The sequence below is a fragment of the Boleophthalmus pectinirostris genome, unplaced genomic scaffold (genome assembly GCF_026225935.1).
Source record: "Boleophthalmus pectinirostris isolate CB_2022bp ecotype Guang Dong unplaced genomic scaffold, ASM2622593v1 HiC_scaffold_21, whole genome shotgun sequence".
Classification (NCBI taxonomy): Eukaryota; Metazoa; Chordata; class Actinopteri; order Gobiiformes; family Gobiidae; genus Boleophthalmus; species Boleophthalmus pectinirostris.
In genome coordinates, this window is record NW_026571175.1 from 37,728,263 (window position 1) to 37,749,648 (window position 21,386).

Here is a 21,386-nt window from a genome sequence, read left to right on the forward strand (position 1 = left end):
CTCTCTTCTCTCACTCCCTTGCTCTTTCTTCTTTCTCTCTCCCCACGCTCTCATTTCTCTCTCTCTCTCTCTCTAGCTCTCTTCTCTCTCTGTTTGCTTTCTCTCTCTCTTTCGACCTCACTTTCTTCTCTTCCTCTGTCTGTCTCTCTCCTCTCTTCTCTTTCCCTCTCCGTCACTCTCTCTCTTTTCTCTTTCTCTTTCTTCACTCTCTCAATTCCTCTTCCTCTCTCTTCTCTCTGTCTGTTTCTTCTCTTTACCTCTCTCCCTCTCCTCTCTCTCTCCCTCCCTCTTCCATCTCCCCCTCTCTTCTCTCTCTCCTCTATCTCCCATGTCTCTTCTCTCTCTCTTCCCTCCTCCCTCCCTCCCTCTCACTCTCTTTCTTCTTTCTCTCTCTCTCTCTAGCTCTCTTCTCTCTCTGTGTGTGTCTCTCCTTTGCTTTCTCTCTCTCTTTCAATCTCACTTTCTTCTTTTCCTGTCTGTCTCTTCTCTTTCCCTCTCCCTCGCTCTCTATGTTTCTCTCTCTATCTTTCTTTACTTCTCTCTGTCTTCCCCTCTTTATGTCTCTTCTCTCTCTCTATCTGTCTCTCTTCTCTTTCCCTCTCCCTTGCTCTCTCTCCCTCTTCTTTCTCACTCCCCCTCTCTTTGGTCTCTCTCTGTTTTCTCTCTCTAGCTTTTTTCTCTCTTTTCTCTCCCTTTCTCCTCTCTCTCTGTTTTATGTCTCTTCTCTCTGTCTGTCTCTTTTCTCTTTCCATCTGCCTCGCTCCCTCCCTTCTTTCTCTCTCCTCCTCTTTCTGTTCTCTCGCTCTCTCTAGCTCTTTTTTCTCTCTCTTCTCTGCCTCTGTCCTCTGTCTGTCTCTCTTTCTTCTCTCTCAATTCCTCTTTTCTCTCTCTTCTCTCTGTCGTTCTCTCTTCTCTTTCCCTCTCCTACACTCTCTTTATTCTTTCTCTTTTCCCCTCTCTCTTCTCTTCTCTCTCTTCACAGATCTTGGATATTTGGTTGTAAATCTCTCTCTTCTTCTTCTGTTCTGCCTCTTCCTCGTGTAAAATTCTAATCCTCCGTTTCAAAGTGGTTTTAGTTTTTAGTTCCAGTTCAGATTAAATCACTTCCTCGTTTCAGTTCAAAAATAAACGTCACTTTTCTGATTCATCCGAACAAATCAAACCCAGATGATTTTAGAAAACTCTTCCTCCGTAAATCTGAGTTCAACTCGAGCAACAAGCGCCACAAGTTATTGAAGAACAGAAGCTCTGACGACCAACGCCACCCAACGCCAACGCCAACGCCACATCTGCAAACTAACGCCACAAACGCCAACCCTTTTGACTTGCCCCAAATTTGTCCATCTAATATAATTTGTCAAATGTTCACTGATGATGCAGTCTTGTATGTTCATTCTAAAAACAAACAGCAAGCTGCACACGATCTGTCAAACGTTATGTCAGAGGAGCAAACTGGCTCCAACATTCACAACTACATCTTAATATATCAAAGTCTGTTAATATGTTTTTCTCAATAAAACCTGGCATGGATACAGACCCACATGTATTTGTGCTTGGAACAAAACTGAAAATGGTCCATGAAGTGAAGTATCTGGGAGTCGCCCTGGACCCACGACTATCGTTCAAACAACACGTCAAATAACAGTGAATAAAATCAAATATCATTTATCAAATTTTCATCACATAAGAAATAATCTAACGACCAACTCAGCATTTATGTATTTAAATTCAATGATTTTGCCACACCTAAATTATTGCATTACTACTTGGACTTTGACAAACAAAACTACTCTTAAATGAGCTGAAACTATATATAAAAAAATCACTTAAAGTATTAGACAAATTGATCACTGTTGCAGAAAACTTGACAAATACAAATTCCTAAATTGGGACAACACAATCAAATATGCAGATTTAATTCTGGTTTACAAAGTTTTTAATCATCTCTTGCTCCACCTCGTCTAAAGGAGTTTGTGAAAAGAAATTCAAATCACACAACAAGAGCAGCTCTAGAGGCGACGCTCTGGGCCGTTTAGGAAAAATACCTTTGGACAAACTCTCTTTTGTTATCGAGCAGCTCAAACATGAACACAGAGAAACTGCTCATGTACGAGAACTTTCAACACTGCAGCATTTTCTAAAGCTTTAAAACACTGGTTATTCAATGGTCAAATATGTCTCCATGTTCAAACAATTTATATTTTCTTTTATTCTGAAGGGTTGTTGGTTTAACTCTTCACTTAATTCTTAAACTTCTGACTTTGAGCTTCAAATGAAACTGTTTGAAACTAATTGTGTGTACAGTGTGTGTTTGTGTGTACAGTGTGTGTTGTGTGTACAGTGTGTGTGTTGTGTGTACAGTGAGTGTGTTGTGTGTACAGTGTGTGTGTTGTGTGTACAGTGAGTGTGTACTGTGTGTGTGTGTGTACAGTGTGTGTGTGTTGTGTGTACAGTGTGTGTGTGTGTGTTGTGTGTACAGTGTGTGTTGTGTGTACAGTGTGTGTGTGTTGTGTGTACAGTGTGTGTTGTGTGTACAGTGTGTGTGTTGTGTGTACAGTGTGTGTGTGTTGTGTGTACAGTGTGTGTGTTGTGTGTACAGTGTGTGTGTGTGTGTGTACAGTGTGTGTGTTGTGTGTACAGTGTGTGTTGTGTGTACATGTGTGTGTGTTGTGTGTATAGTGTGTGTGTTGTGTGTATAGTGTGTGTGTTGTGTGTATAGTGTGTGTGTTGTGTACTTTTGTGTGATTGTTGTTGTACTTTTCCTCGTCCTATAGATGATTTTACATCAACCTGCTGAGGGACTGAAGATGGAAATGAGCCACGTTGGCTTTAATCTTTGCATATTTACATTTTTAATGTTCATTAATATGTACTGTCCCTTTACAAATAAATAAAATAAGAAATAAGAAACCAACGCCCAACGCCTGCCTCCAACATCCACTACCAACACCAACACCTGCCACATCTGCCAATGCCCAACGCCAATGCCCACCTCTAATATCCGCCACCAGCGCCAACGCTCGCCACATTTGCCAACCGACACCACCAACGCCAACGCCCAACACCAACACCACATCTGCCAACCAACGGCACCAAAGCTAACGCCAACACCTACCACATCTGCCAACGCCCAATACCGAAGCCAACGCCCAACACCAAAGCCCACCTCTAACATCCACTACCAATGCCATCTACCAACGCCCAACACCAACACCAACATCAATCCCCGCCTCCAATATCCACTACCAACGCCTAATGCCAACACCTGCCACATCTGCCAATGCCCGACACCAATGCCCAATGCCAAACACCAGCCTCCATCATCCACCACCAACGCCCAACGCCCGCCACATCTGCCAATGCCTCAACACCAACGTCAAATCCCACCTCCAACATCCTCCACCAACACCAATGCCCGCCTCCAATATCCACTACCAACACCTAACGCCAACACCCGCCTCCAACACCCAACACCAACTCCTGCCACATCTGCCAATCCACGCCACCAACACCAACGCCCAACACCGATGCCCACCTCCAACATCCATCACCCACACCTAACGCCAACACCCGCCTCCAACATCCATCACCAACACCAACAGCACATCTGCCAACCAACGCCGCCAACAGCCAACACCAAAGCCCACCACATCTGCCAACGCCCAACACCAACGCCAACACCTGCCACATCTGCCAACGTCCAATGCCCAACACCAAAACCCACCTCCAACATCTGCCACCAACGCCCAACACCAATGCCCGCCTCCAACATCCACCTCCAACATCCACTACCCACGCCCACCAACGCCCAACGCCTAACGCCAATGCCCAACACCTAACGCCAATGCTCGCCACATCTGCCAACGCCGCCAACGCCCACCACCAACGCCAACGCCCCCCCGCTAATCACAAACACACCCGGAGCTCACAGTGAGACAGAAGTCACAGAGCTGAGGAGGAGAGGAGGGAGGAGGGAGGGATGAGGTGGAGGGGCTGAGGAGGGAAGGAGGGGGGGGGTCTTTAATGTGGTCGCTCGTCCCACTTGAGAGGAGAGAGAGAGAGACGAGGGGGGGGGGGGTGAGGGGGGCACAGCACCTGAGAAAATACTGCTCCTGAACTCAATGTACAGAGAGAGAGAGAGAGAGAGAGAGAGAGAGAGAGAGAGATGGGGGTGTAGTAAAAAACGTATAAAATGTAGTTTGTCCAGTCTGTATGTGGAATACTTTTAATACTTCAAATACTTCAAATACCTTCAAATACTTTCCTACTGAGTTGTTTTACTGAGTCTGTGAATCAGCAGCTCTGATCTAAAACACATTTTTACATTTTTTCTGAGTGAGATCGCCTCTCCACAGACGTGACCTGTAACGTGCCTCGGTCACATGTGGAGCGTAACGTCGCCCACGGAGTTCAGCTCCAGTCAAATGAAGCTCATGGTGACAAGCGTGAATTCTGACCAGGATCTACATGAGGAATAGGATTTTTACTGGACAAAACAGTGAAATAAAAACTCCAGCATCACACAGAGCGAGTTTATATGAATAGTAAGAAGATAATAGAAGAAAAGTCCAAAATGCAGAGGCCACAGCAGCAGGTTCAGAGAGAGAGACGACAATATTCCAATATAAAGTCACCGGGAGTCAGAAGGATCCTGAAAAGCCGCCGTGCTCACTTCCTGTTTGGAACACGTTGGCTAAAGCGTTTGCTCTGTTCATTTATATCAAGCCTCGGGATCAATATTCAAGTCCCTGGGCCGAGCTCAGTTTGTCCAGATTCTCCTTTAGTGGTGAGATTCTTCCGGTTGTTCTTCTCGCTGAGCAAGTGCAGTAGTGTGTTTTTACCAGCAGGTCCACGCCAACAAACACGAGCGAGAACAAGGAGCACGGACTTGATCTGATCTTGATCACTTTGACCAATCAGAGCGAGAGAATCAAAGCCGAGTGAACGATTTAAACACAATGGAAGGACTTTGCCGGATCCGGCCCATCAAGACCTTTAATCTGGCCCTCGGCTGGTTTTCTACTCAAATATTTTAATTATATTTTCTATTAAAATTGTGTTAATTTTTGTGTGGTGTTTATCACAGCAGCGTCTCCAGCGTCTCTGTACGTGGCCCCTCCCACCAGAGCAGCACAAATGAAGACTTGTCTCTTTCCAAACGCTCTTAAAGGACGATGGTTTTGACTGTTGACCGTGACACCCTCATCAGAAAAATGTCCAACATGAGAAAAGTGGAGCCGAGTGCAGGATTTTACAACAAAAATGGACTTATTCCTGTTTACAGACAAGTTCATGTTCAAACTTTGTGTTGAAATTGTATTTTTCTTAAAGTTTCAGGTTGTTCATAATATTATAATATTTTGTAAAAGAAAGAGTTCATCAATTAAAAAAGATTTGTGTAATAGATTTGTGTTTCTCTGCACAAATATTTGAACTTCTTGTTATTTTTGGGGTTTATATGACATGAGTTTTCTGATCCGGACACTTTGGATCAAAGTCGGTTGGACACGACCCCCGGAACAAACTGAGTTTGACACGTCTGCACGAGACGATTCACAAAAACCCTGGAAGTGTAAGTTCAGGCTCCAGCCAATCAGAGAAGAGACAGACATTCTGTGTCGGCGACGATTCCCCAGATCCTCGAGGATTTAAAGTCAGAACAAAGAGAATGTTTGGTGAATTTGATCTCGGGGAAAGACGTTATTGTTCTTCTTCCTACAGGATTTGGAGCTTTACAAACGTCACGACCAAACAGCAGCGACTGGTTCAATAAAAAAAGTCCCCGTCTCCTGTCGAGTGAACGAATCCTAATGTTGCAGGTCACATGGTTTCCACCAAGTGAAACCAGCTCAGGAATCAGACTATGGATTTTGAGCTGAGAAAAAGTTTATGATCTAAAAAAATGTAAAAATCGCCACAAAATTCGTCGACATTTTTGAAAGCTGTGATGCCCTGTCAGCCCCTGTCAGCACCTGTCAGCCCCTGTCAGCCCCTGTCAGATGAACACGAGCAGTTTGAGATTACATGAGGCTCTATTCTCGGCCAGAGGGTTTTTTCGCTGTAGCACCAGTGAGTGTCCCGTCCAGTGTGACTTTTTGACTATTTTAATAGATCCATGATTTATCTACACACTCTACAGGAAAAGTTCCGCAGTGGAGCTTTAAGAAGTGTTTTCCAGGGCGACTTCTGTTTCACTCATGAATAATCCTAAAGTAAATGAGGTCTGGACGTGTCGGGTTTGATGCTAAGTGAAAGCAGACAGGAGCGAGAGGAGGAGCCGCCTGTGGTCTGGGGTTTAGAGGAAGAAGAGGAGGAGGAGGAGGAGGAGGAGGAGGAGGAGGAGGGTGGGGGTCTCTGGGGGAGGAGGAGGAGGGTGGGGGTCTCTGGGGGCGGAGGTTAAACGGCCGAACATGCTCACACATTTTCAGGCCCTGTGATCCCGAGCCCCTCCTGCTGTGAGTGTGTGTGGAGCTGACGCCTCCTGACGGGACTGAGCTGCTGCTGCTGCTGTTACATTTACAAATAACACAGATTCTACACCAGCGTTTCAGCAGCTCAGAGACGTAAGGAACTGTCAGAAACTCTCAAAAGACCAAGTTTCTTTTGTGTTGTCAGATATAAGACTAAATCCGTCTATCCATTTTCCTCCTCTTATCCGGGGTCGGGTCACGGGGGCATCAGTCTAAACAGGGACTCCCAGACTTCCTCCACCCCAGACACTTCCTCCAGCTCCTCTGGGGGACCCTGAGGCGTTCCCAGGCCAGTCGAGAGACATCAGCGATTGGTTAAATGATAAAAAGTACCAAGCTTACCATCGACTGAACGAATTCCAATGCTGTGAGGTCAGACGGCTTCTACGAAGTGAAACCGTCTGATGAATCAGGCTAATTTGGTCGTGACGTTTGTAATCAGCAGGGCTGACTGGTTTAATAAGCCTTTTCCCAAATCTCGTAGGAAGAAGAACAATAACATCTCTCCCCTTGATAAAATTCACCAAACATTCTCTTTGTTCTGGCTTTAAATCCTCGGGGATCTGGGGAATCGTCCCCGACACAGAATGTCTGTCTCTTCTCTGATTGGCTGGTGTCTGAACTTCGCACTTCTGGAGTTTTTGTGAACCGTCTAGTGTTTTCTGATTCCTGATCTGCAGCTGGAGAGAAATGAAACTGAGCGGAGGCACTAGGTGGTACCAGCCTGACTATTCTTCCATATCCAACATCTACACCTCCCGCTGTCTCAGCAGAGCGAGGAACATCATGAAGGAAAATACACACCCCGACTTCCACATCTTCAACCTGTTGCCCTCTGGTGCTTCAGGTCCAGACCCGCCACAACAAAGACTCAGGGACAGAGATTCTTCCCCAAAGCTGTCACCAAACTGAACTCAACTTTACACTGAGAACCGTTCATTTGGTTGTTTTTTTTACACTTTGAACAAGCCTTTCTATACTATTCTATTCTACTTCCAGTATTTTTGTAAATTTCTTCTCAAAAATTTTCCACATTTTCTCTGATTTAGCGTCGGTACCATCTCACCAAACCAAGTCAGAATTAGAGAAACATGAAAACCTGTTTCATTCACCTTAAACAGTGAACAAAACTCAGCAAAACTCCAGGTACAGTATTTTTTGACGGAAGAACGTTTTATTTTTTACTATGTTAAATCTCCAAAAAGTGGAGTTTTCTCACACGATCTAAAGTGTCATTTGAAAATGTGTTTGTTGGAGAAGGAGGCGTGAGGAGCGACCACAGCCGTAAATCTCCACACGCGAGATGTTCTGAGTGTGAGAGGATGGAGCCTGTGTGTGGTCACATCATGAGGACAGTGTGTGAGGAAGTGGCTCTCACATGGAAGTCCTGCCCCGGTCCACACGCCCAATCAAACCCACCCAAAACCACCCAAACATCCACCCAAAAACCCAAAAAACACCCAAAACCCACCCAAAACCACCCAAAACTACTAAAACCCACCCAGAAACCACCCAGAAACTTTACCAAACCCTAGTGAAACTCAACCTCTCCACGTCTCCTCGTGTTTTGGTGTCACTAATCAGCCACGTTAACAACTCACATTCTTCTATGGAGCAGAAAATGACACTAAAAACATAAAAACATCAACTGACTGCACGTCCAGAAGTTTCTGTATAAATCTGTTTGTAACTTTGATTTAAAAGTGTCCACAGAGTGAGCTGTAAAATAACACTAAAACAGACAAGAAAACTCTGTTGGTTTGTTACGTTTGCACCGGTAACAAACAGATGATCTCACTGCTGAAGGACAGAGTTTCTGCAGCAGTGAAGCTCAGATCAGAGGTGGAACATCTCTTCAAAACTGTCCAAGGTCCAAGTCCGTCCCAAGAACAGTTCACACTTCAGTCAGTTTGATCATTTGACTTTCTGAGCTCAGAGCGGAGACACTTACATGAGCATCTGAGGCCCCGTTCACACTAGTGTGTATGTGAGTGGTGTTGTTGTGTGTACAGTGTTGGTTCACACTAGTGTGTATGTGAGGTGTGTTGTTGTGTACAGTGTTGGTTCACACTAGTGTGTATGTGAGTGGTGTGTGTGTACAGTGTTGGTTCACACTAGTGTGTATGTGAGTGGTGTTGTTGTGTACAGTGTTGTTCACACTAGTGTGTATGTGAGTGGTGTTGTTGTGTGTACAGTGTTGGTTCACACTAGTGTGTATGTGAGTGGTGTTGTTGTGTGTACAGTGTTGGTTCACACTAGTGTGTATGTGAGTGGTGTTGTTGTGTGTACAGTGTTGGTTCACACTAGTGTGTATGTGAGTGGTGTTGTTGTGTGTACAGTGTTGGTTCACACTAGTGTGTATGTGAGTGGTGTTGTTGTGTGTACAGTGTTGGTTCACACTAGTGTGTATGTGAGTTGTTGTGTGTACAGTGTTGGTTCACACTAGTGTGTATGTGATGTGTTGTTGTGTGTACAGTGTTGGTTCACACTATGTGTTGTATGTGAGTGTGTGTGTGTGTGTTACAGTGTTGGTTCACACTAGTGTGTATGTGAGTGGTGTGTTGTGTGTACAGTGTGGTTCACACTAGTGTATGTAGTGGTGTTGTTGTGTTGTACAGTGTTGGTTCACACTAGTGTGTATGTGAGTGGTGTTGTTGTGTGTACAGTGTTGGTTCACACTAGTGTGTGTATGTGAGTGGTGTGTTGTGTGTACAGTGTTGGTTCACACTAGTGTGTTATGTGAGTGTGTGTGTTGTTGTGTGTACAGTGTTGGTTCACACTAGTGTGTATGTGAGTGGTGTTGTTGTGTGTTACAGTGTTGGTTCACACTAGTGTGTATGTGAGTGGTGTTGTTGTTGTGTACAGTGTTGGTTCACACTAGTGTGTATGTGAGTGGTGTTGTTGTGTGTTACAGTGTTGGTTCACACTAGTGTGTATGTGAGTGGTGTTGTTGTGTGTACAGTGTTGGTTCACACTAGTGTGTATGTGAGTGTTGTTGTGTGTACAGTGTTGGTTCACACTAGTGTGTATGTGAGTGGTGTTGTTGTGTGTACAGTGTTGGTTCACACTAGTGTGTATGTGAGTGGTGTTGTTGTGTGTACAGTGTTGGTTCACACTAGTGTGTATGTGAGTGTGTGTTGTGTGTACAGTGTTGTTCACACTACTGTGTGTGTATGTGTCTGTGAGTGTGTTGTTGTGTGTACAGTGTTGGTTCACACTAGTGTGTATGTGAGTGTTGTGTTGTGTGTGTACAGTGTTGGTTCACACTAGTGTGTATGTGAGTGGTGTTGTTGTGTGTTACAGTGTTGTGTGTTCACACACTAGTGTGTATGTGAGTGTGTGTGTTGTGTGACAGTGTTGGTTCACACTAGTGTGTATGTGAGTGGTGTTGTTGTGTGTACAGTGTTGGTTCACACTAGTGTGTATGTGAGTGTGTGTGTGTGTGTACAGTGTTGGTGTCACACTAGTGTGTATGTGTCAGTGTGTGTTGTGTGTACAGTGTTGGTTCACACTGTGTAGTGTGTACTGTGTAGTGGTGTGTGTGTGTGTACAGTGTTGGTTCACACTAGTGTGTATGTGAGTGGTGTTTGTGGAGTTCATGTTGGTCCAGATGTGATGGGACTGTGGGACTCACTGACTGTGTCACTGTGACTGTGTCACTGTGTCACTGTCACTGTGTCTGACTGTGTCACTGTCACTGTCTGTGTCACTGTGTCACTGTGTCACTGTGTCACTGTGTCACTGTGTCACTGTGTCACTGTGTCACTGTGTCACTGTGTCACTGTGTCACTGTGTGACTGTGTCACTGTGTCACTGTGTCACTGTGTCACTGTGTCACTGTGTCACTGTGTCACTGTGTCACTGTGTCACTGTGTCACTGTGTCACTGTGTCACTGTGTCACTGTGTCACTGTGACTCGCTCCTTCTGATTCTCTGGGTTTGTGACGTCGTCATGTGACGATGTTGTGGAAAACAGTTTAAACTAGGGGTGTCAAATTATCGCGTCATATTTAGCGCGTTATGTTTTTTAATCGCGTAAATCTTATTTTTAATCTCTTCTGTATGAGTTTCCTTATTATAAAATCTGTTTTTATGTGTTGTTGGGACAATAACACGTCGCTCCTGCAAAGAATTGTAATTTTCATTCTCGTTCTCGCCGCATCTGTGATAAACCTGAAAACATCACGACACAAACAGAACAGACTCACCATCAGCAGAACATCCCTCTGACACAGAGAGAACACCCCCACAGAGAGAACACCCCTCTGTCACAGAGAGAACACCCCTCTGTCACAAGAGAGAACACCCCTCTGTCACAGAGAGAAACACCCCTCTGACACAGAGAGAGAACACCCTCTGTCACAGAGAGAACACCCCTCTGTCACAGAGAGAACACCCCTCTGACACAGAGAGAACACCCCTCTGTCACAGAGAGAACACCCTCTGTCACAGAGAGAACACCCCTCTGACACAGAGAGAACACCCCTCTGACACAGAGAGAACACCCCTCTGTCACAGAGAGAACACCCCTCTGTCACACAGAGAGAACACCCCTCTGACACACAGAGAGAACACCCCTCTGACACAGAGAGAACACCCCTCTGACACACAGAGAGAACACCCCTCTGTCACAGAGAGAACACCCCTCTGTCACAGAGAGAGAACACCCCTCTGACACAGAGAGAACACCCCTCTGTCACAGAGAGAACACCCTCTGTCACAGAGAGAACACCCCTCTGTCACAGAGAGAACACCCCTCTGTCACAGAGAGAACACCCCTCTCACAGAGAACACCCTCTGTCACAGAGAGAACACCCCTCTGTCACACAGAGAGAACACCCCTCTGTCACACAGAGAGAACACCCCTCTGACAGAGAGACACAGAGAGAACACCCCTCTGTCACAGAGAGAACACCCCTCTACAGAGAACACCCCTCTGACACACAGAGAGAACACCCCTCTGTCACAGAGAGAACACCCTCTGTCACACAGAGAGAACACCCCTCTGACACAGAGAGAACACCCCTCTGACACAGAGAGAACACCCTCTGTCACACAGAACACCCCTCTGACACAGAGAGAAACACCCCTCTGACACAGAGAGAACACCCCTCTGACACAGAGAGAACACCCCTCTGTCACACAGAGAGAACACCCCTCTGTCACACAGAGAGAACACCCTCTGTCACAGAGAGAACACCCCTCTGACACAGAGAGAACACCCCTCTGACACAGAGAGAACACCCCTCTGTCACAGAGAGAACACCCCTCTGTCACAGAGAGAACACCCCTCTGTCACAGAGAGAGAACACCCCTCTGTCACACAGAGAGAACACCCCTCTGTCACAGAGAGAACACCCCTCTGTCACAGAGAGAACACCCCTCTGTCACACAGAGAGAACACCCCTCTGACACACAGAGAGAACACCCCTCTGTCACAGAGAGAACACCCCTCTGTCACAGAGAGAACACCCCTCTGACACAGAGAGAACACCCCTCTGACACACAGAGAGAACACCCCTCTGTCACAGAGAGAACACCCCTCTGACACAGAGAGAACACCCCTCTGTCACACAGAGAGAACACCCCTCTGTCACACAGAGAGACACCCTCTGTCACAGAGAGAACACCCCTCTGTCACAGAGAGAACACCCTCTGTCACACAGAGAGAACACCCTCTGACACACAGAGAGAACACCCCTCTGTCACACAGAGAGAACACCCTCTGACACAGAGAGAACACCCCTCTGTCACACAGAGAGAACACCCCTCTGTCACAGAGAGAACACCCCTCTGACACAGAGAGAAACACCCCTCTGACACAGAGAGAACACCCCTCTGACACACAGAGAGAAACACCCCTCTGACACAGAGAGAAACACCCCTCTGTCACAGAGAGAACACCCCTCTGTCACACAGAGAGAACACCCCTCTGACACAGAGAGAACACCCCTCTGACACACAGAGAGAACACCCCTCTGTCACACAGAGAGAACACCCCTCTGTCACACAGAGAGAGAACACCCCTCTGACACAGAGAGAACACCCCTCTGTCACAGAGAGAACACCCCTCTGACACAGAGAGAACACCCCTCTGACACAGAGAGAACACCCCTCTGTCACACAGAGAGAACACCCCTCTGTCACAGAGAGAAACACCCCTCTGACACAGAGAGAACACCCCTCTGACACAGAGAGAACACCCCTCTGACACAGAGAGAACACCCCTCTGACACACAGAGAGAACACCCCTCTGTCACAGAGAGAACACCCCTCACACAGAGAGAACACCCCTCTGACACAGAGAGAACACCCCTCTGTCACACAGAGAGAACACCCCTCTGACACAGAGAACACCCCTCTGTCACAGAGAGAACACCCCTCTGTCACACAGAGAGAAACACCCCTCTGTCACAGAGAACACCCCTCTGTCACAGAGAGAACACCCCTCTGTCACAGAGAGAACACCCCTCTGACACAGAGAGAACACCCCTCTGTCACAGAGAGAACACCCCTCTGACACAGAGAGAACACCCCTCTGACACAGAGAGAACACCCCTCTGTCACAGAGAGAACACCCCTCTGTCACAGAGAGAACACCCCTCTGACACAGAGAGAACACCCCTCTGTCACACAGAGAGAACACCCCTCTGACACACAGAGAGAACACCCCTCTGACACAGAGAGAACACCCCTCTGACACAGAGAGAACACCCCTCTGTCACACAGAGAGAACACCCCTCTGTCACAGAGAGAGAACACCCCTCTGACACACACAGAGAGAGAACACCCCTCTGACACAGAGAGAACACCCCTCTGACACAGAGAGAACACCCCTCTGTCACAGAGAGAACACCCCTCTGACACAGAGAGAACACCCCTCTGACACACAGAGAGAACACCCCTCTGTCACAGAACACCCCTCTGTCACAGAGAGAACACCCCTCTGTCACAGAGAACACCCCTCTGACACAGAGAGAACACCCCTCTCACAGAGAGAACACCCCTCTGACACACAGAGAACACCCCTCTGTCACAGAGAGAACACCCCTCTGACACAGAGAGAACACCCCTCTGACACAGAGAGAACACCCCTCTGACACAGAGAGAACACCCCTCTGACACAGAGAGAACACCCCTCTGTCACAGAGAGAACACCCCTCTGTCACAGAGAGAGAACCCCTCTGACACACAGAGAGAACACCCCTCTGACACACAGAGAGAACACCCCTCTGTCACAGAGAGAACACCCCTCTGACACAGAGAGAACACCCCTCTGTCACACAGAGAGAACACCCCTCTGTCACACAGAGAGAACACCCCTCTGACACAGACAGAACACTCATATTCCACTGAGTCGTGTTCTTTAGTCCGACAGAAACTGAACCACATCAGACACACAAGAGCGTTTTTTTTCCCTGCTTAGTTTATGCAAATGAGTCATGTGGTTTTAAGTTTCGTTTCTATTTGCACAAATCTGCATTAAAACATGATAATGTTAAACAGCTGATGTGGATCTAAAGCAGGAGAGTCAAACTCATTTTGGTTCCGGGGGTCGTGTATCCAACCGACTTTGATCCAAAGTGTCCGGAATCAGAAAACTCATGTCATATAAACCCCAAAAAATAACAATAAGTTCAAATATTTGTGCAGAGAAACGCAAATCTATTACAGAAATCTTTTTTAATTGATGAACTCTTTCTTATTATAATATTATAATATTATGAACAACCTGAAACTTTAAGAAAAATTCTATTTCAACACAAAGTTTTGAACATGAACTTGTCTGTAAACAGGAATAAGTCCATTTTTGTTGTAAAATCCTGCACTCGGCTCCACTTTTCTCATGTTGGACATTTTTCTGATGAGGGTGTCACGGTCAACAGTCAAAACGATCGTCCTTTAAGAGCGTTTGGAAAGAGACAAGTCTTCATTTGTGCTGCTCTGGTGGGAGGGGCCACGTACAGAGACGCTGGAGATGCTGCTGTGATAAGCACCGCAGAAAATTTCCAATATTTTAATAGAAAATATAATAAAAATATTTTAGTAGAAAATCACCCAAGGGCCACATTAAAGGTCTTGAAGGGCCAGATCTGGCCCCTGGGCCTTATGTTTGACACCTGTGATCTAGAGTGTTTATGTTTATATGTTGTAAAGTTGAGTTTATTTATGCAGATTAGTAACAGTAATAAAAATGATGATACTGTGGAATGTAAACGACTGCATCTGTTAAAGTTTGTTAAACAATAAATGACTTTATAAAGTCTCTTTTTTTGTTCTATATCAGTGTTTTGATCTGCCACAATAATATAATAATGAATTTAAATGAAAATACCTCAAGTTGAAGCTTTTCTCAGCAATTTCAGGTGAGATTAAAAAGAGATTAATTAGATTAATTAATTACAGATCATAATAATTAATCTCTTTTTTTTTAATCTCTTACAGCACTAATTTAAACAAACCAGAGACAAACAGAAACAGCAGAGATACAAATACATCACTACAAACGACGTGTCTGGACACAAATCGTTTCTGATGCGGTGATTTGTTTCAGAACCTGAGGACAAGTTGATGATGATGAAACACGACAGAGACTCGACCAACCTCCTGCTGGAGCCAGAGTCACGACTAAACTGGACGAGTCACAGTTTCAGATAAAACTTGGAAGAGTCTGGACATGTGAGACTCGACTCTGACTCTGTTTAAATCATTTCATTCTGAACTCTTCTCTCTCATTCGTGTCTCTCTCTTTTCAATTTGACCGATGATTATTTATGATGTGATTTGTTTGTTTTGTGATTTTTATGTATTTATTTTCCTGTGAAGCTCTTTGAAAGACTCTGTGCTTTAGAAATAAACTCACTTTGCCTTAACGTGTGAAAAAAACAGCAGACGCGTAAATGTCAAACCTAAAAGTATCTTTAACCTGTGAGAGAAAAGATGAGACAGAGTAAAGTGTGGTTTTTAACACTGTTACAGAGTATTTTCAACTACGGAAAAAAAGCAACACCAAAACTCAAACGTCCAACACTTTCCTCAGGACATGAAGATTTGAAAGTTTTAAATAACATTTTAAAATATGTTCAGTTTCCCAGTGATGCTGCGGTAAAGGATTCTCAAACAGTAGAAGTAAAAGTACAGCGCAGTACCTGACAGTAGAAGTAAAAGTACAGTGTAGTACCTGACAGTAGAAGTAAAAGTACAGTGCAGTACCTGACAGTAGAAGTAAAAGTACAGTGTAGTACCTGACAGTAGAAGTAAAAGTACAGTGCAGTACCTGACAGTAGAAGTAAAAGTACAGTGTAGTACCTGACAGTAGAAGTAAAAGTACAGTGCAGTACCTGACAGTAGAAGTAAAAGTACAGTGCAGTACCTGACAGTAGAAGTAAAAGTACAGTGTAGTACCTGACAGTAGAAGTAAAAGTACAGTGTAGTACCTGACAGTAGAAGTAGAAGTAAAAGTACAGTGCAGTACCTGACAGTAGAAGTAAAAGTACAGTGCAGTACCTGACAGTAGAAGTAAAAGTACAGTGTAGTACCTGACAGTAGAAGTAAAAGTACAGTGTAGTACCTGACAGTAAAGTGACAGTACCTGACAGTAGAAGTAAAAGTACAGTGTAGTACCTGACAGTAGAAGTAAAAGTACAGTGTAGTACCTGACAGTAGAAGTAAAAGTACAAAGTACAGTACCTGACAGTAGAAGTAAAGTGCAGTACCTGACAGTAGAAGTAAAAGTACAGTGCAGTACCTGACAGTAGAAGTAAAAGTACAGTGTAGTACCTGACAGTAGAAGTAAAAGTACAGTGCAGTACTGACAGTAGAAGTAAAAGTTACAGTGTAGTACCTGACAGTAGAAGTAAAGTACAGTGCAGTACCTGACAGTAGAAGTAAAAGTACAGTGCAGTACCTGACAGTAGAAGTAAAAGTAACAGTGCAGTGACAGTAGAAGTAAAGAGTACCTGACAGTAGAAGTAAAAGTACAGTAGTACCTGGACAGTAAAGTAAAAGTACAGTGTAAGTACCTGACAGTAGAAGTAAAAGTACAGTGTAGTACCTGACAGTAGAAGTAAAAACAGCGCAGTACTGACAGTAGAAGTAAAAAGTACAAGTACCGGTACAGTAACGAAGTTGACAGTGTAGTAGAAGTAAAAGTACAGCGCAGTACCCATAGAAGTAAAAGTACAGTGTTAGTACCTGAAGTAGTACACTGTAGTTGGAAGTAAAGTAGTAAAGTACCTGTAACAGTGTAGTACTGACAGTAGAAGTAAAGTACAGTGGGGGAAGTAAAAGCAGTGTACCTGACAGTAGAAGTAAAAGTACAGTGCAGTACCTGACAGTGTAAAGTCAGTAAAAGTACAGTGTAGTACCTGACAGTAAGAAGTAAAAGTACAGTGCAGTACGTGACAGTAGAAGTAAAAGTACAGTGTAGTACCTGACAGTAGAAGTAAAAGTACAGTGCAGTAGAGTAAAAGTAAGACAGTGTACTGAAGAAGTAAGAAGTACAGTGCAGTACCTGACAGTAGAAGTAAAAGTACAGTAGTACCTGACAGTAGAAGTAAAAGTACAGTTGCAGTACCTGAGTAGAAGTACAGTAGTACCTGACAGTAGAAGTAAAGTACAGTGTAGTGACAGTGTAAAAGTACAGTTAGTAGAGACAGTAGAAGTAAAAGTACAGTGCATAAAGTACCTGACAGTAGCTGACAGTAAAAGACAGTACCTGACAGTAGAAGTAAAAGTACAGGCAGTACCCTACAGTGTAGTGACAGAAGTAGTACAGTGTAGTGACAGTAGTAGAGTGTAGTACCTGACAGTAGAAGTAGTACCTGACAGTAGAAGAAGTACAGTAGTACCGACAGTAGAGTGCAGTACCTACAGTACCTAGAAGTAAAAGTACAGTGTAGTACCTGACAGTAGAAGTAAAAGACAGTAGACAGTAGAAGTAAAAGTGTAGTAAAAGTACAGTGTACCTGACAGTAGAAGTAGTACCTGACAGTAGACAGTAGAAGTAGTAGTACCTGACAGTAGAAGTAGTACAGTAGTACCTGACAGGAAGTACAGTGTAGTGTGTAGTACCTGACAGTAGAAGTAAAAGTACAAGTACCTGACAGTAGAAGTAAGTACAGTGTAGTACCTGACAGTAGAAGTAGACAGTGTAGTAGTAAAGTAAACAGTAGTGTAGTAGTACCTGACAGTAGAAGTAAAAGTACAGTGTAGTACCCAGTGCAGTGGAAGATGTACTCTGGGGTGGATTTCTTGAACTGATGTTCCAGACGAGAGCCACTCCGTCCGGTTCATGAGAGCATCGTCGTTATTGTTGTAGGAGGCGACAGCAGCTCCGGGTACTACACACAGAAACAGTACTTAAATATACTCAGAGTACTACACACGAGAACACAGTACTTTAAATATACTCAGAGTACTACACACGAGAACACAGTACTTTAAATATACTCAGAGTACTACACACGAGAACACAGTACTTTAAATATACTCAGAGTACTACACAGAGAAACACAGAGTACTACACAAGAACACAGAGTACTACAAGTACTCAGGAGTACACACAGAGACACAGTACTTTAAATACTCAGAGTACTACACAGGAGAACACAGTACTTTAAATACTTTATAACTCAGGTACTACACACGAGAACACAGTACTTTAAAACATTCATGCGTCCTTCTAGTGTTGAATCGTGAGCTGAGCTGGAGACGGTGTCGAGATCTTCACACTGACCTGAGGCGACCAGTCCAGACACGTGATGACTCGGTGTTTGGACCAGTGCTCGTCGTAGAAAACTCGAGAGAAGGACAGACTGGAGCCTCCGGACACGTCTCTGAAACACAACGAGAAGAACCGAGAAGAACCGAGACTTTGAGAAGAACTTAGGAAACATTTATGACACGACAAAAGACCAGAATGAACTGAAGGTAAAAGGAGCTGCAGACGTCTCTGATCTGACCAAGATTTTAAAACTTCTATCAGGTTTTTCATCTTGTTTTAGACTTAGACAAACTTTATTGATCCACAAATATAAATGGTAATAATAAATTCTATAATATTTTAGAGAATAATAAGTGGAATAATCAGTCCTTCTCCGTGTTTTGTCGAATCAAACACTTAAAAGCACAAATCTGAAGGTGGTTCTTTTATAAATGTGGATTTTCTTGATCGAACTCTTCCTCAGACTCTGTTCACTTCTGCTTCTCTCCACGAGTGTCGCTTTTTCCTCGTGTCTCCAGACTTTGCGTGGAGTTTACACGAGGTCCAGAGTTGGAGCAGAAATAAGAAAAGCGCTGGACTTCGGTCGAGTTTGATGAATCCGCGGTTGGCGTAGAGAGCGACGACGCCACGATTCAAACGAGCTTCATAAACGAGGCCCCGGGTCGAGTGTCACGGCTCCACGTGAGACTCACAAACACAACGGAGGCTTTTCTGCGCTGTGCCTGACCCACACTGCCAGATCAGTGTGTGAGCAGAGGTATAATACTCCCTACAACACAGACAGGAAGCAGAACCAGCTGAGTGTGGATTGGGCCAGTTTTTTCTGGTCGAGCTCGGTCCACGTCCAGCTCCACCCAAGTCTGACCAGTGTCGGGAGTAACAGATTACAAGTACCAGAGTAATCAGAGTACAAATGATGAGTAACTGTATTCAGTTACAGTTACTGTTTCAGTGAGTGGGAATTGGATTACAGTTACTTTGTTGAAAAAAAATAGATTACACAGAGGGATTTACTGTTTCACATTTTGGGCTAAACCAGGACTAAACCAGGACTAAACCAGGACTAAACCAGGACTAAACCAGGACTAAAACCAGGACTAAACCAGGACTAAAACGACTAAACCAGGACAAACTAAAACCAGGACTAAACCAGGACTAAACCAGGACTAAACCAGGACTAAACCAGGACTAAACCAGGACTAAACCAGGACTAGACTGAGACGTTTCATTTTCTAGAGGTCGATTATTTGAAGATTTAACTTGTCATGAAAATGATTTTGCTGCATGTTTCAAGTGTTTAGATCTTAAATTTTTGCACAAGCTTTTTTGCAGTGAACTTGAAAACTACCACTTCATGACATCACAAGATGGATCCGAGCGTTTGGAGCTTTGAAGACGTAGACAAACTAAGAAAAAAAGAATGATATAAATCAAGTCTTGATTTAGTCCTGTTTAGTCCTGGTTTAGTCCTGGTTTAGTCCTGGTTTAGTCCTGGTTTTAGTCCTGGATCACTGCTGGATCACACAGATTTTAAAGACACATGGGAACAGAACAATTCTACTATTTAAAGTGGAGAATCACAGTGGGTCAAGACGTCCCCGTTTCCCCGGGACAGTCCCAGTCCTGATCCTGTGTCTCTGTCCCTGCAGATTTATACAAAACCACTGACTTGTCCCAATTTTTTACGAATATATATATAAGAAATGTCCCAGTGTCTCTATTTTTGACTTTTTGACTAGGACTAAACCAGGACTAAAACAGGACTATCACAATTTTTGACTAATCTGATCCTCACCGACAAGAAAAGACGAGTAGAAATTGTCATTTGTTTTGCCAAAATACTTCAATCCGTGTTTGCGAAGGACCATAAAACAAAAAAAATGCAGTGACAGAAGATCATGACTGACAAGAGAAAACACAATCTTACACACTCTTTGCTCTTTTCACGATTTTATTCACACAAACATCCAAACCCGAGTGTCCAAGTCTAGAATTTTGAAGATTTGGTCCTCAATCCCTCAGTTTGTCTAAAGAAAGAGTTATATAACACTTTATAATAACTACACCTTATTCAGCCTTAATAAAGCATGAACAAAGACTTAATTAATAATGAACAAAGACTTAATTAATAATGATTCACGCTTAGTAACTACTTAATTACTACTTTAATTAGCACTTGCACTTAATTTGCCTGTGCTGTAAACAGTTACTCTTAATTATTTCATACTTAATTACTCATGAACTAACCATCTGAGCATTTATTAATCATTAGTAAACTATGAGAGAATGATTTACTAATAATGTAATGTAATGATCATTCAGGCAGCTGTTATGTTAGTTAAGTCTTTTTGAGCTTTTCTAAAGTGAAGACAAATGATCATTTATTAAACATTTACTAAGCGTGAATCATTATTAATTAAGTCTTTGTTCATGCTTTATTAAGGCTGAATAATGTGTAGTTACTATAAAGTGTTACCAGAGTTTTTTATTATTATTATTATCATTATGTTATCAGAATCATCCTCGTATTGAAATAGAGTTTGAAATGTTCGTATCGTGTGACTGTGTTTTCTTCATTGGCGTGAGGAGATGTATGTTTTGGCGTGAGGAGATGTTTTGGCGTGAGGAGATTTGGCGTGAGGAGATGTTTTGGCGTGAGGAGAGTGAGGAGATGTTTTGGCGTGAGGAGATGTTTTGGCGTGAGGAGACGTTTTTGGGCGTGAGGAGATGTTTTCGCGTGAGGAGATGTTTTCGCGTGAGGAGATGTTTCCGCCCGTGCGTCTCACCCGTCCTTGTGGTGGTCGCGGCCGCTGTAGTCGTAGTAGATGTGGCTGTCTTCTGCCAGGGCTCTCTCCATGACTCGGATGGAGCAGTCGAAGAAGCTCTGGAAGTCTGCGGAGTGAAGGATCTGCTGCCGCTCCTCCTCCGTCAGCTCCCGGAGCAGAGGAACCACACCTGGGGACACGAAGGAGACAAACGGGGACAAACGGGGACACAGATACGTCATTACTCTGTCTGGAATGTTCCACAGTGTGACATTAAACAGCTCTACTTTACATTTATTCAATTACAGGTGGTTTTATAGCTCAGAAATACAGAGAAAAACAGACATTTATGACAAATGCTTATAACAAAACTGACAATTATTTATGGACTTAAAAACATCTTTACCTCTGATGTAACAATCTCGG

General features: G+C 44.1%; 2 protein-coding genes across 2 annotated transcripts in view; both read right to left on the reverse strand.

Moving 5' to 3' along the window:
* Positions 1-17,745, reverse strand: part of LOC129410041 (cytoplasmic dynein 1 intermediate chain 1-like) — a 43,853-nt gene extending 26,108 nt beyond the window's left edge. The window contains exon 1 of the mRNA XM_055157122.1: positions 17,693-17,745. The gene's annotated coding sequence lies outside the window, so the exon portion shown is untranslated. The remainder of the gene's footprint in view (positions 1-17,692) is intronic.
* Positions 17,746-17,761: 16 nt separating this feature from the next.
* The window catches only part of LOC129410042 (cytoplasmic dynein 1 intermediate chain 1), a 66,748-nt gene continuing 63,123 nt past the window's right edge, over positions 17,762-21,386 (reverse strand). The window contains exons 9-11 of the mRNA XM_055157123.1: positions 20,982-21,150; positions 18,208-18,307; positions 17,762-17,812 (exon numbers count right to left, since the gene is read on the reverse strand). Of these exons, the coding sequence (XP_055013098.1) occupies positions 17,762-17,812; positions 18,208-18,307; positions 20,982-21,150 (320 nt within the window). The remainder of the gene's footprint in view (positions 17,813-18,207; positions 18,308-20,981; positions 21,151-21,386) is intronic.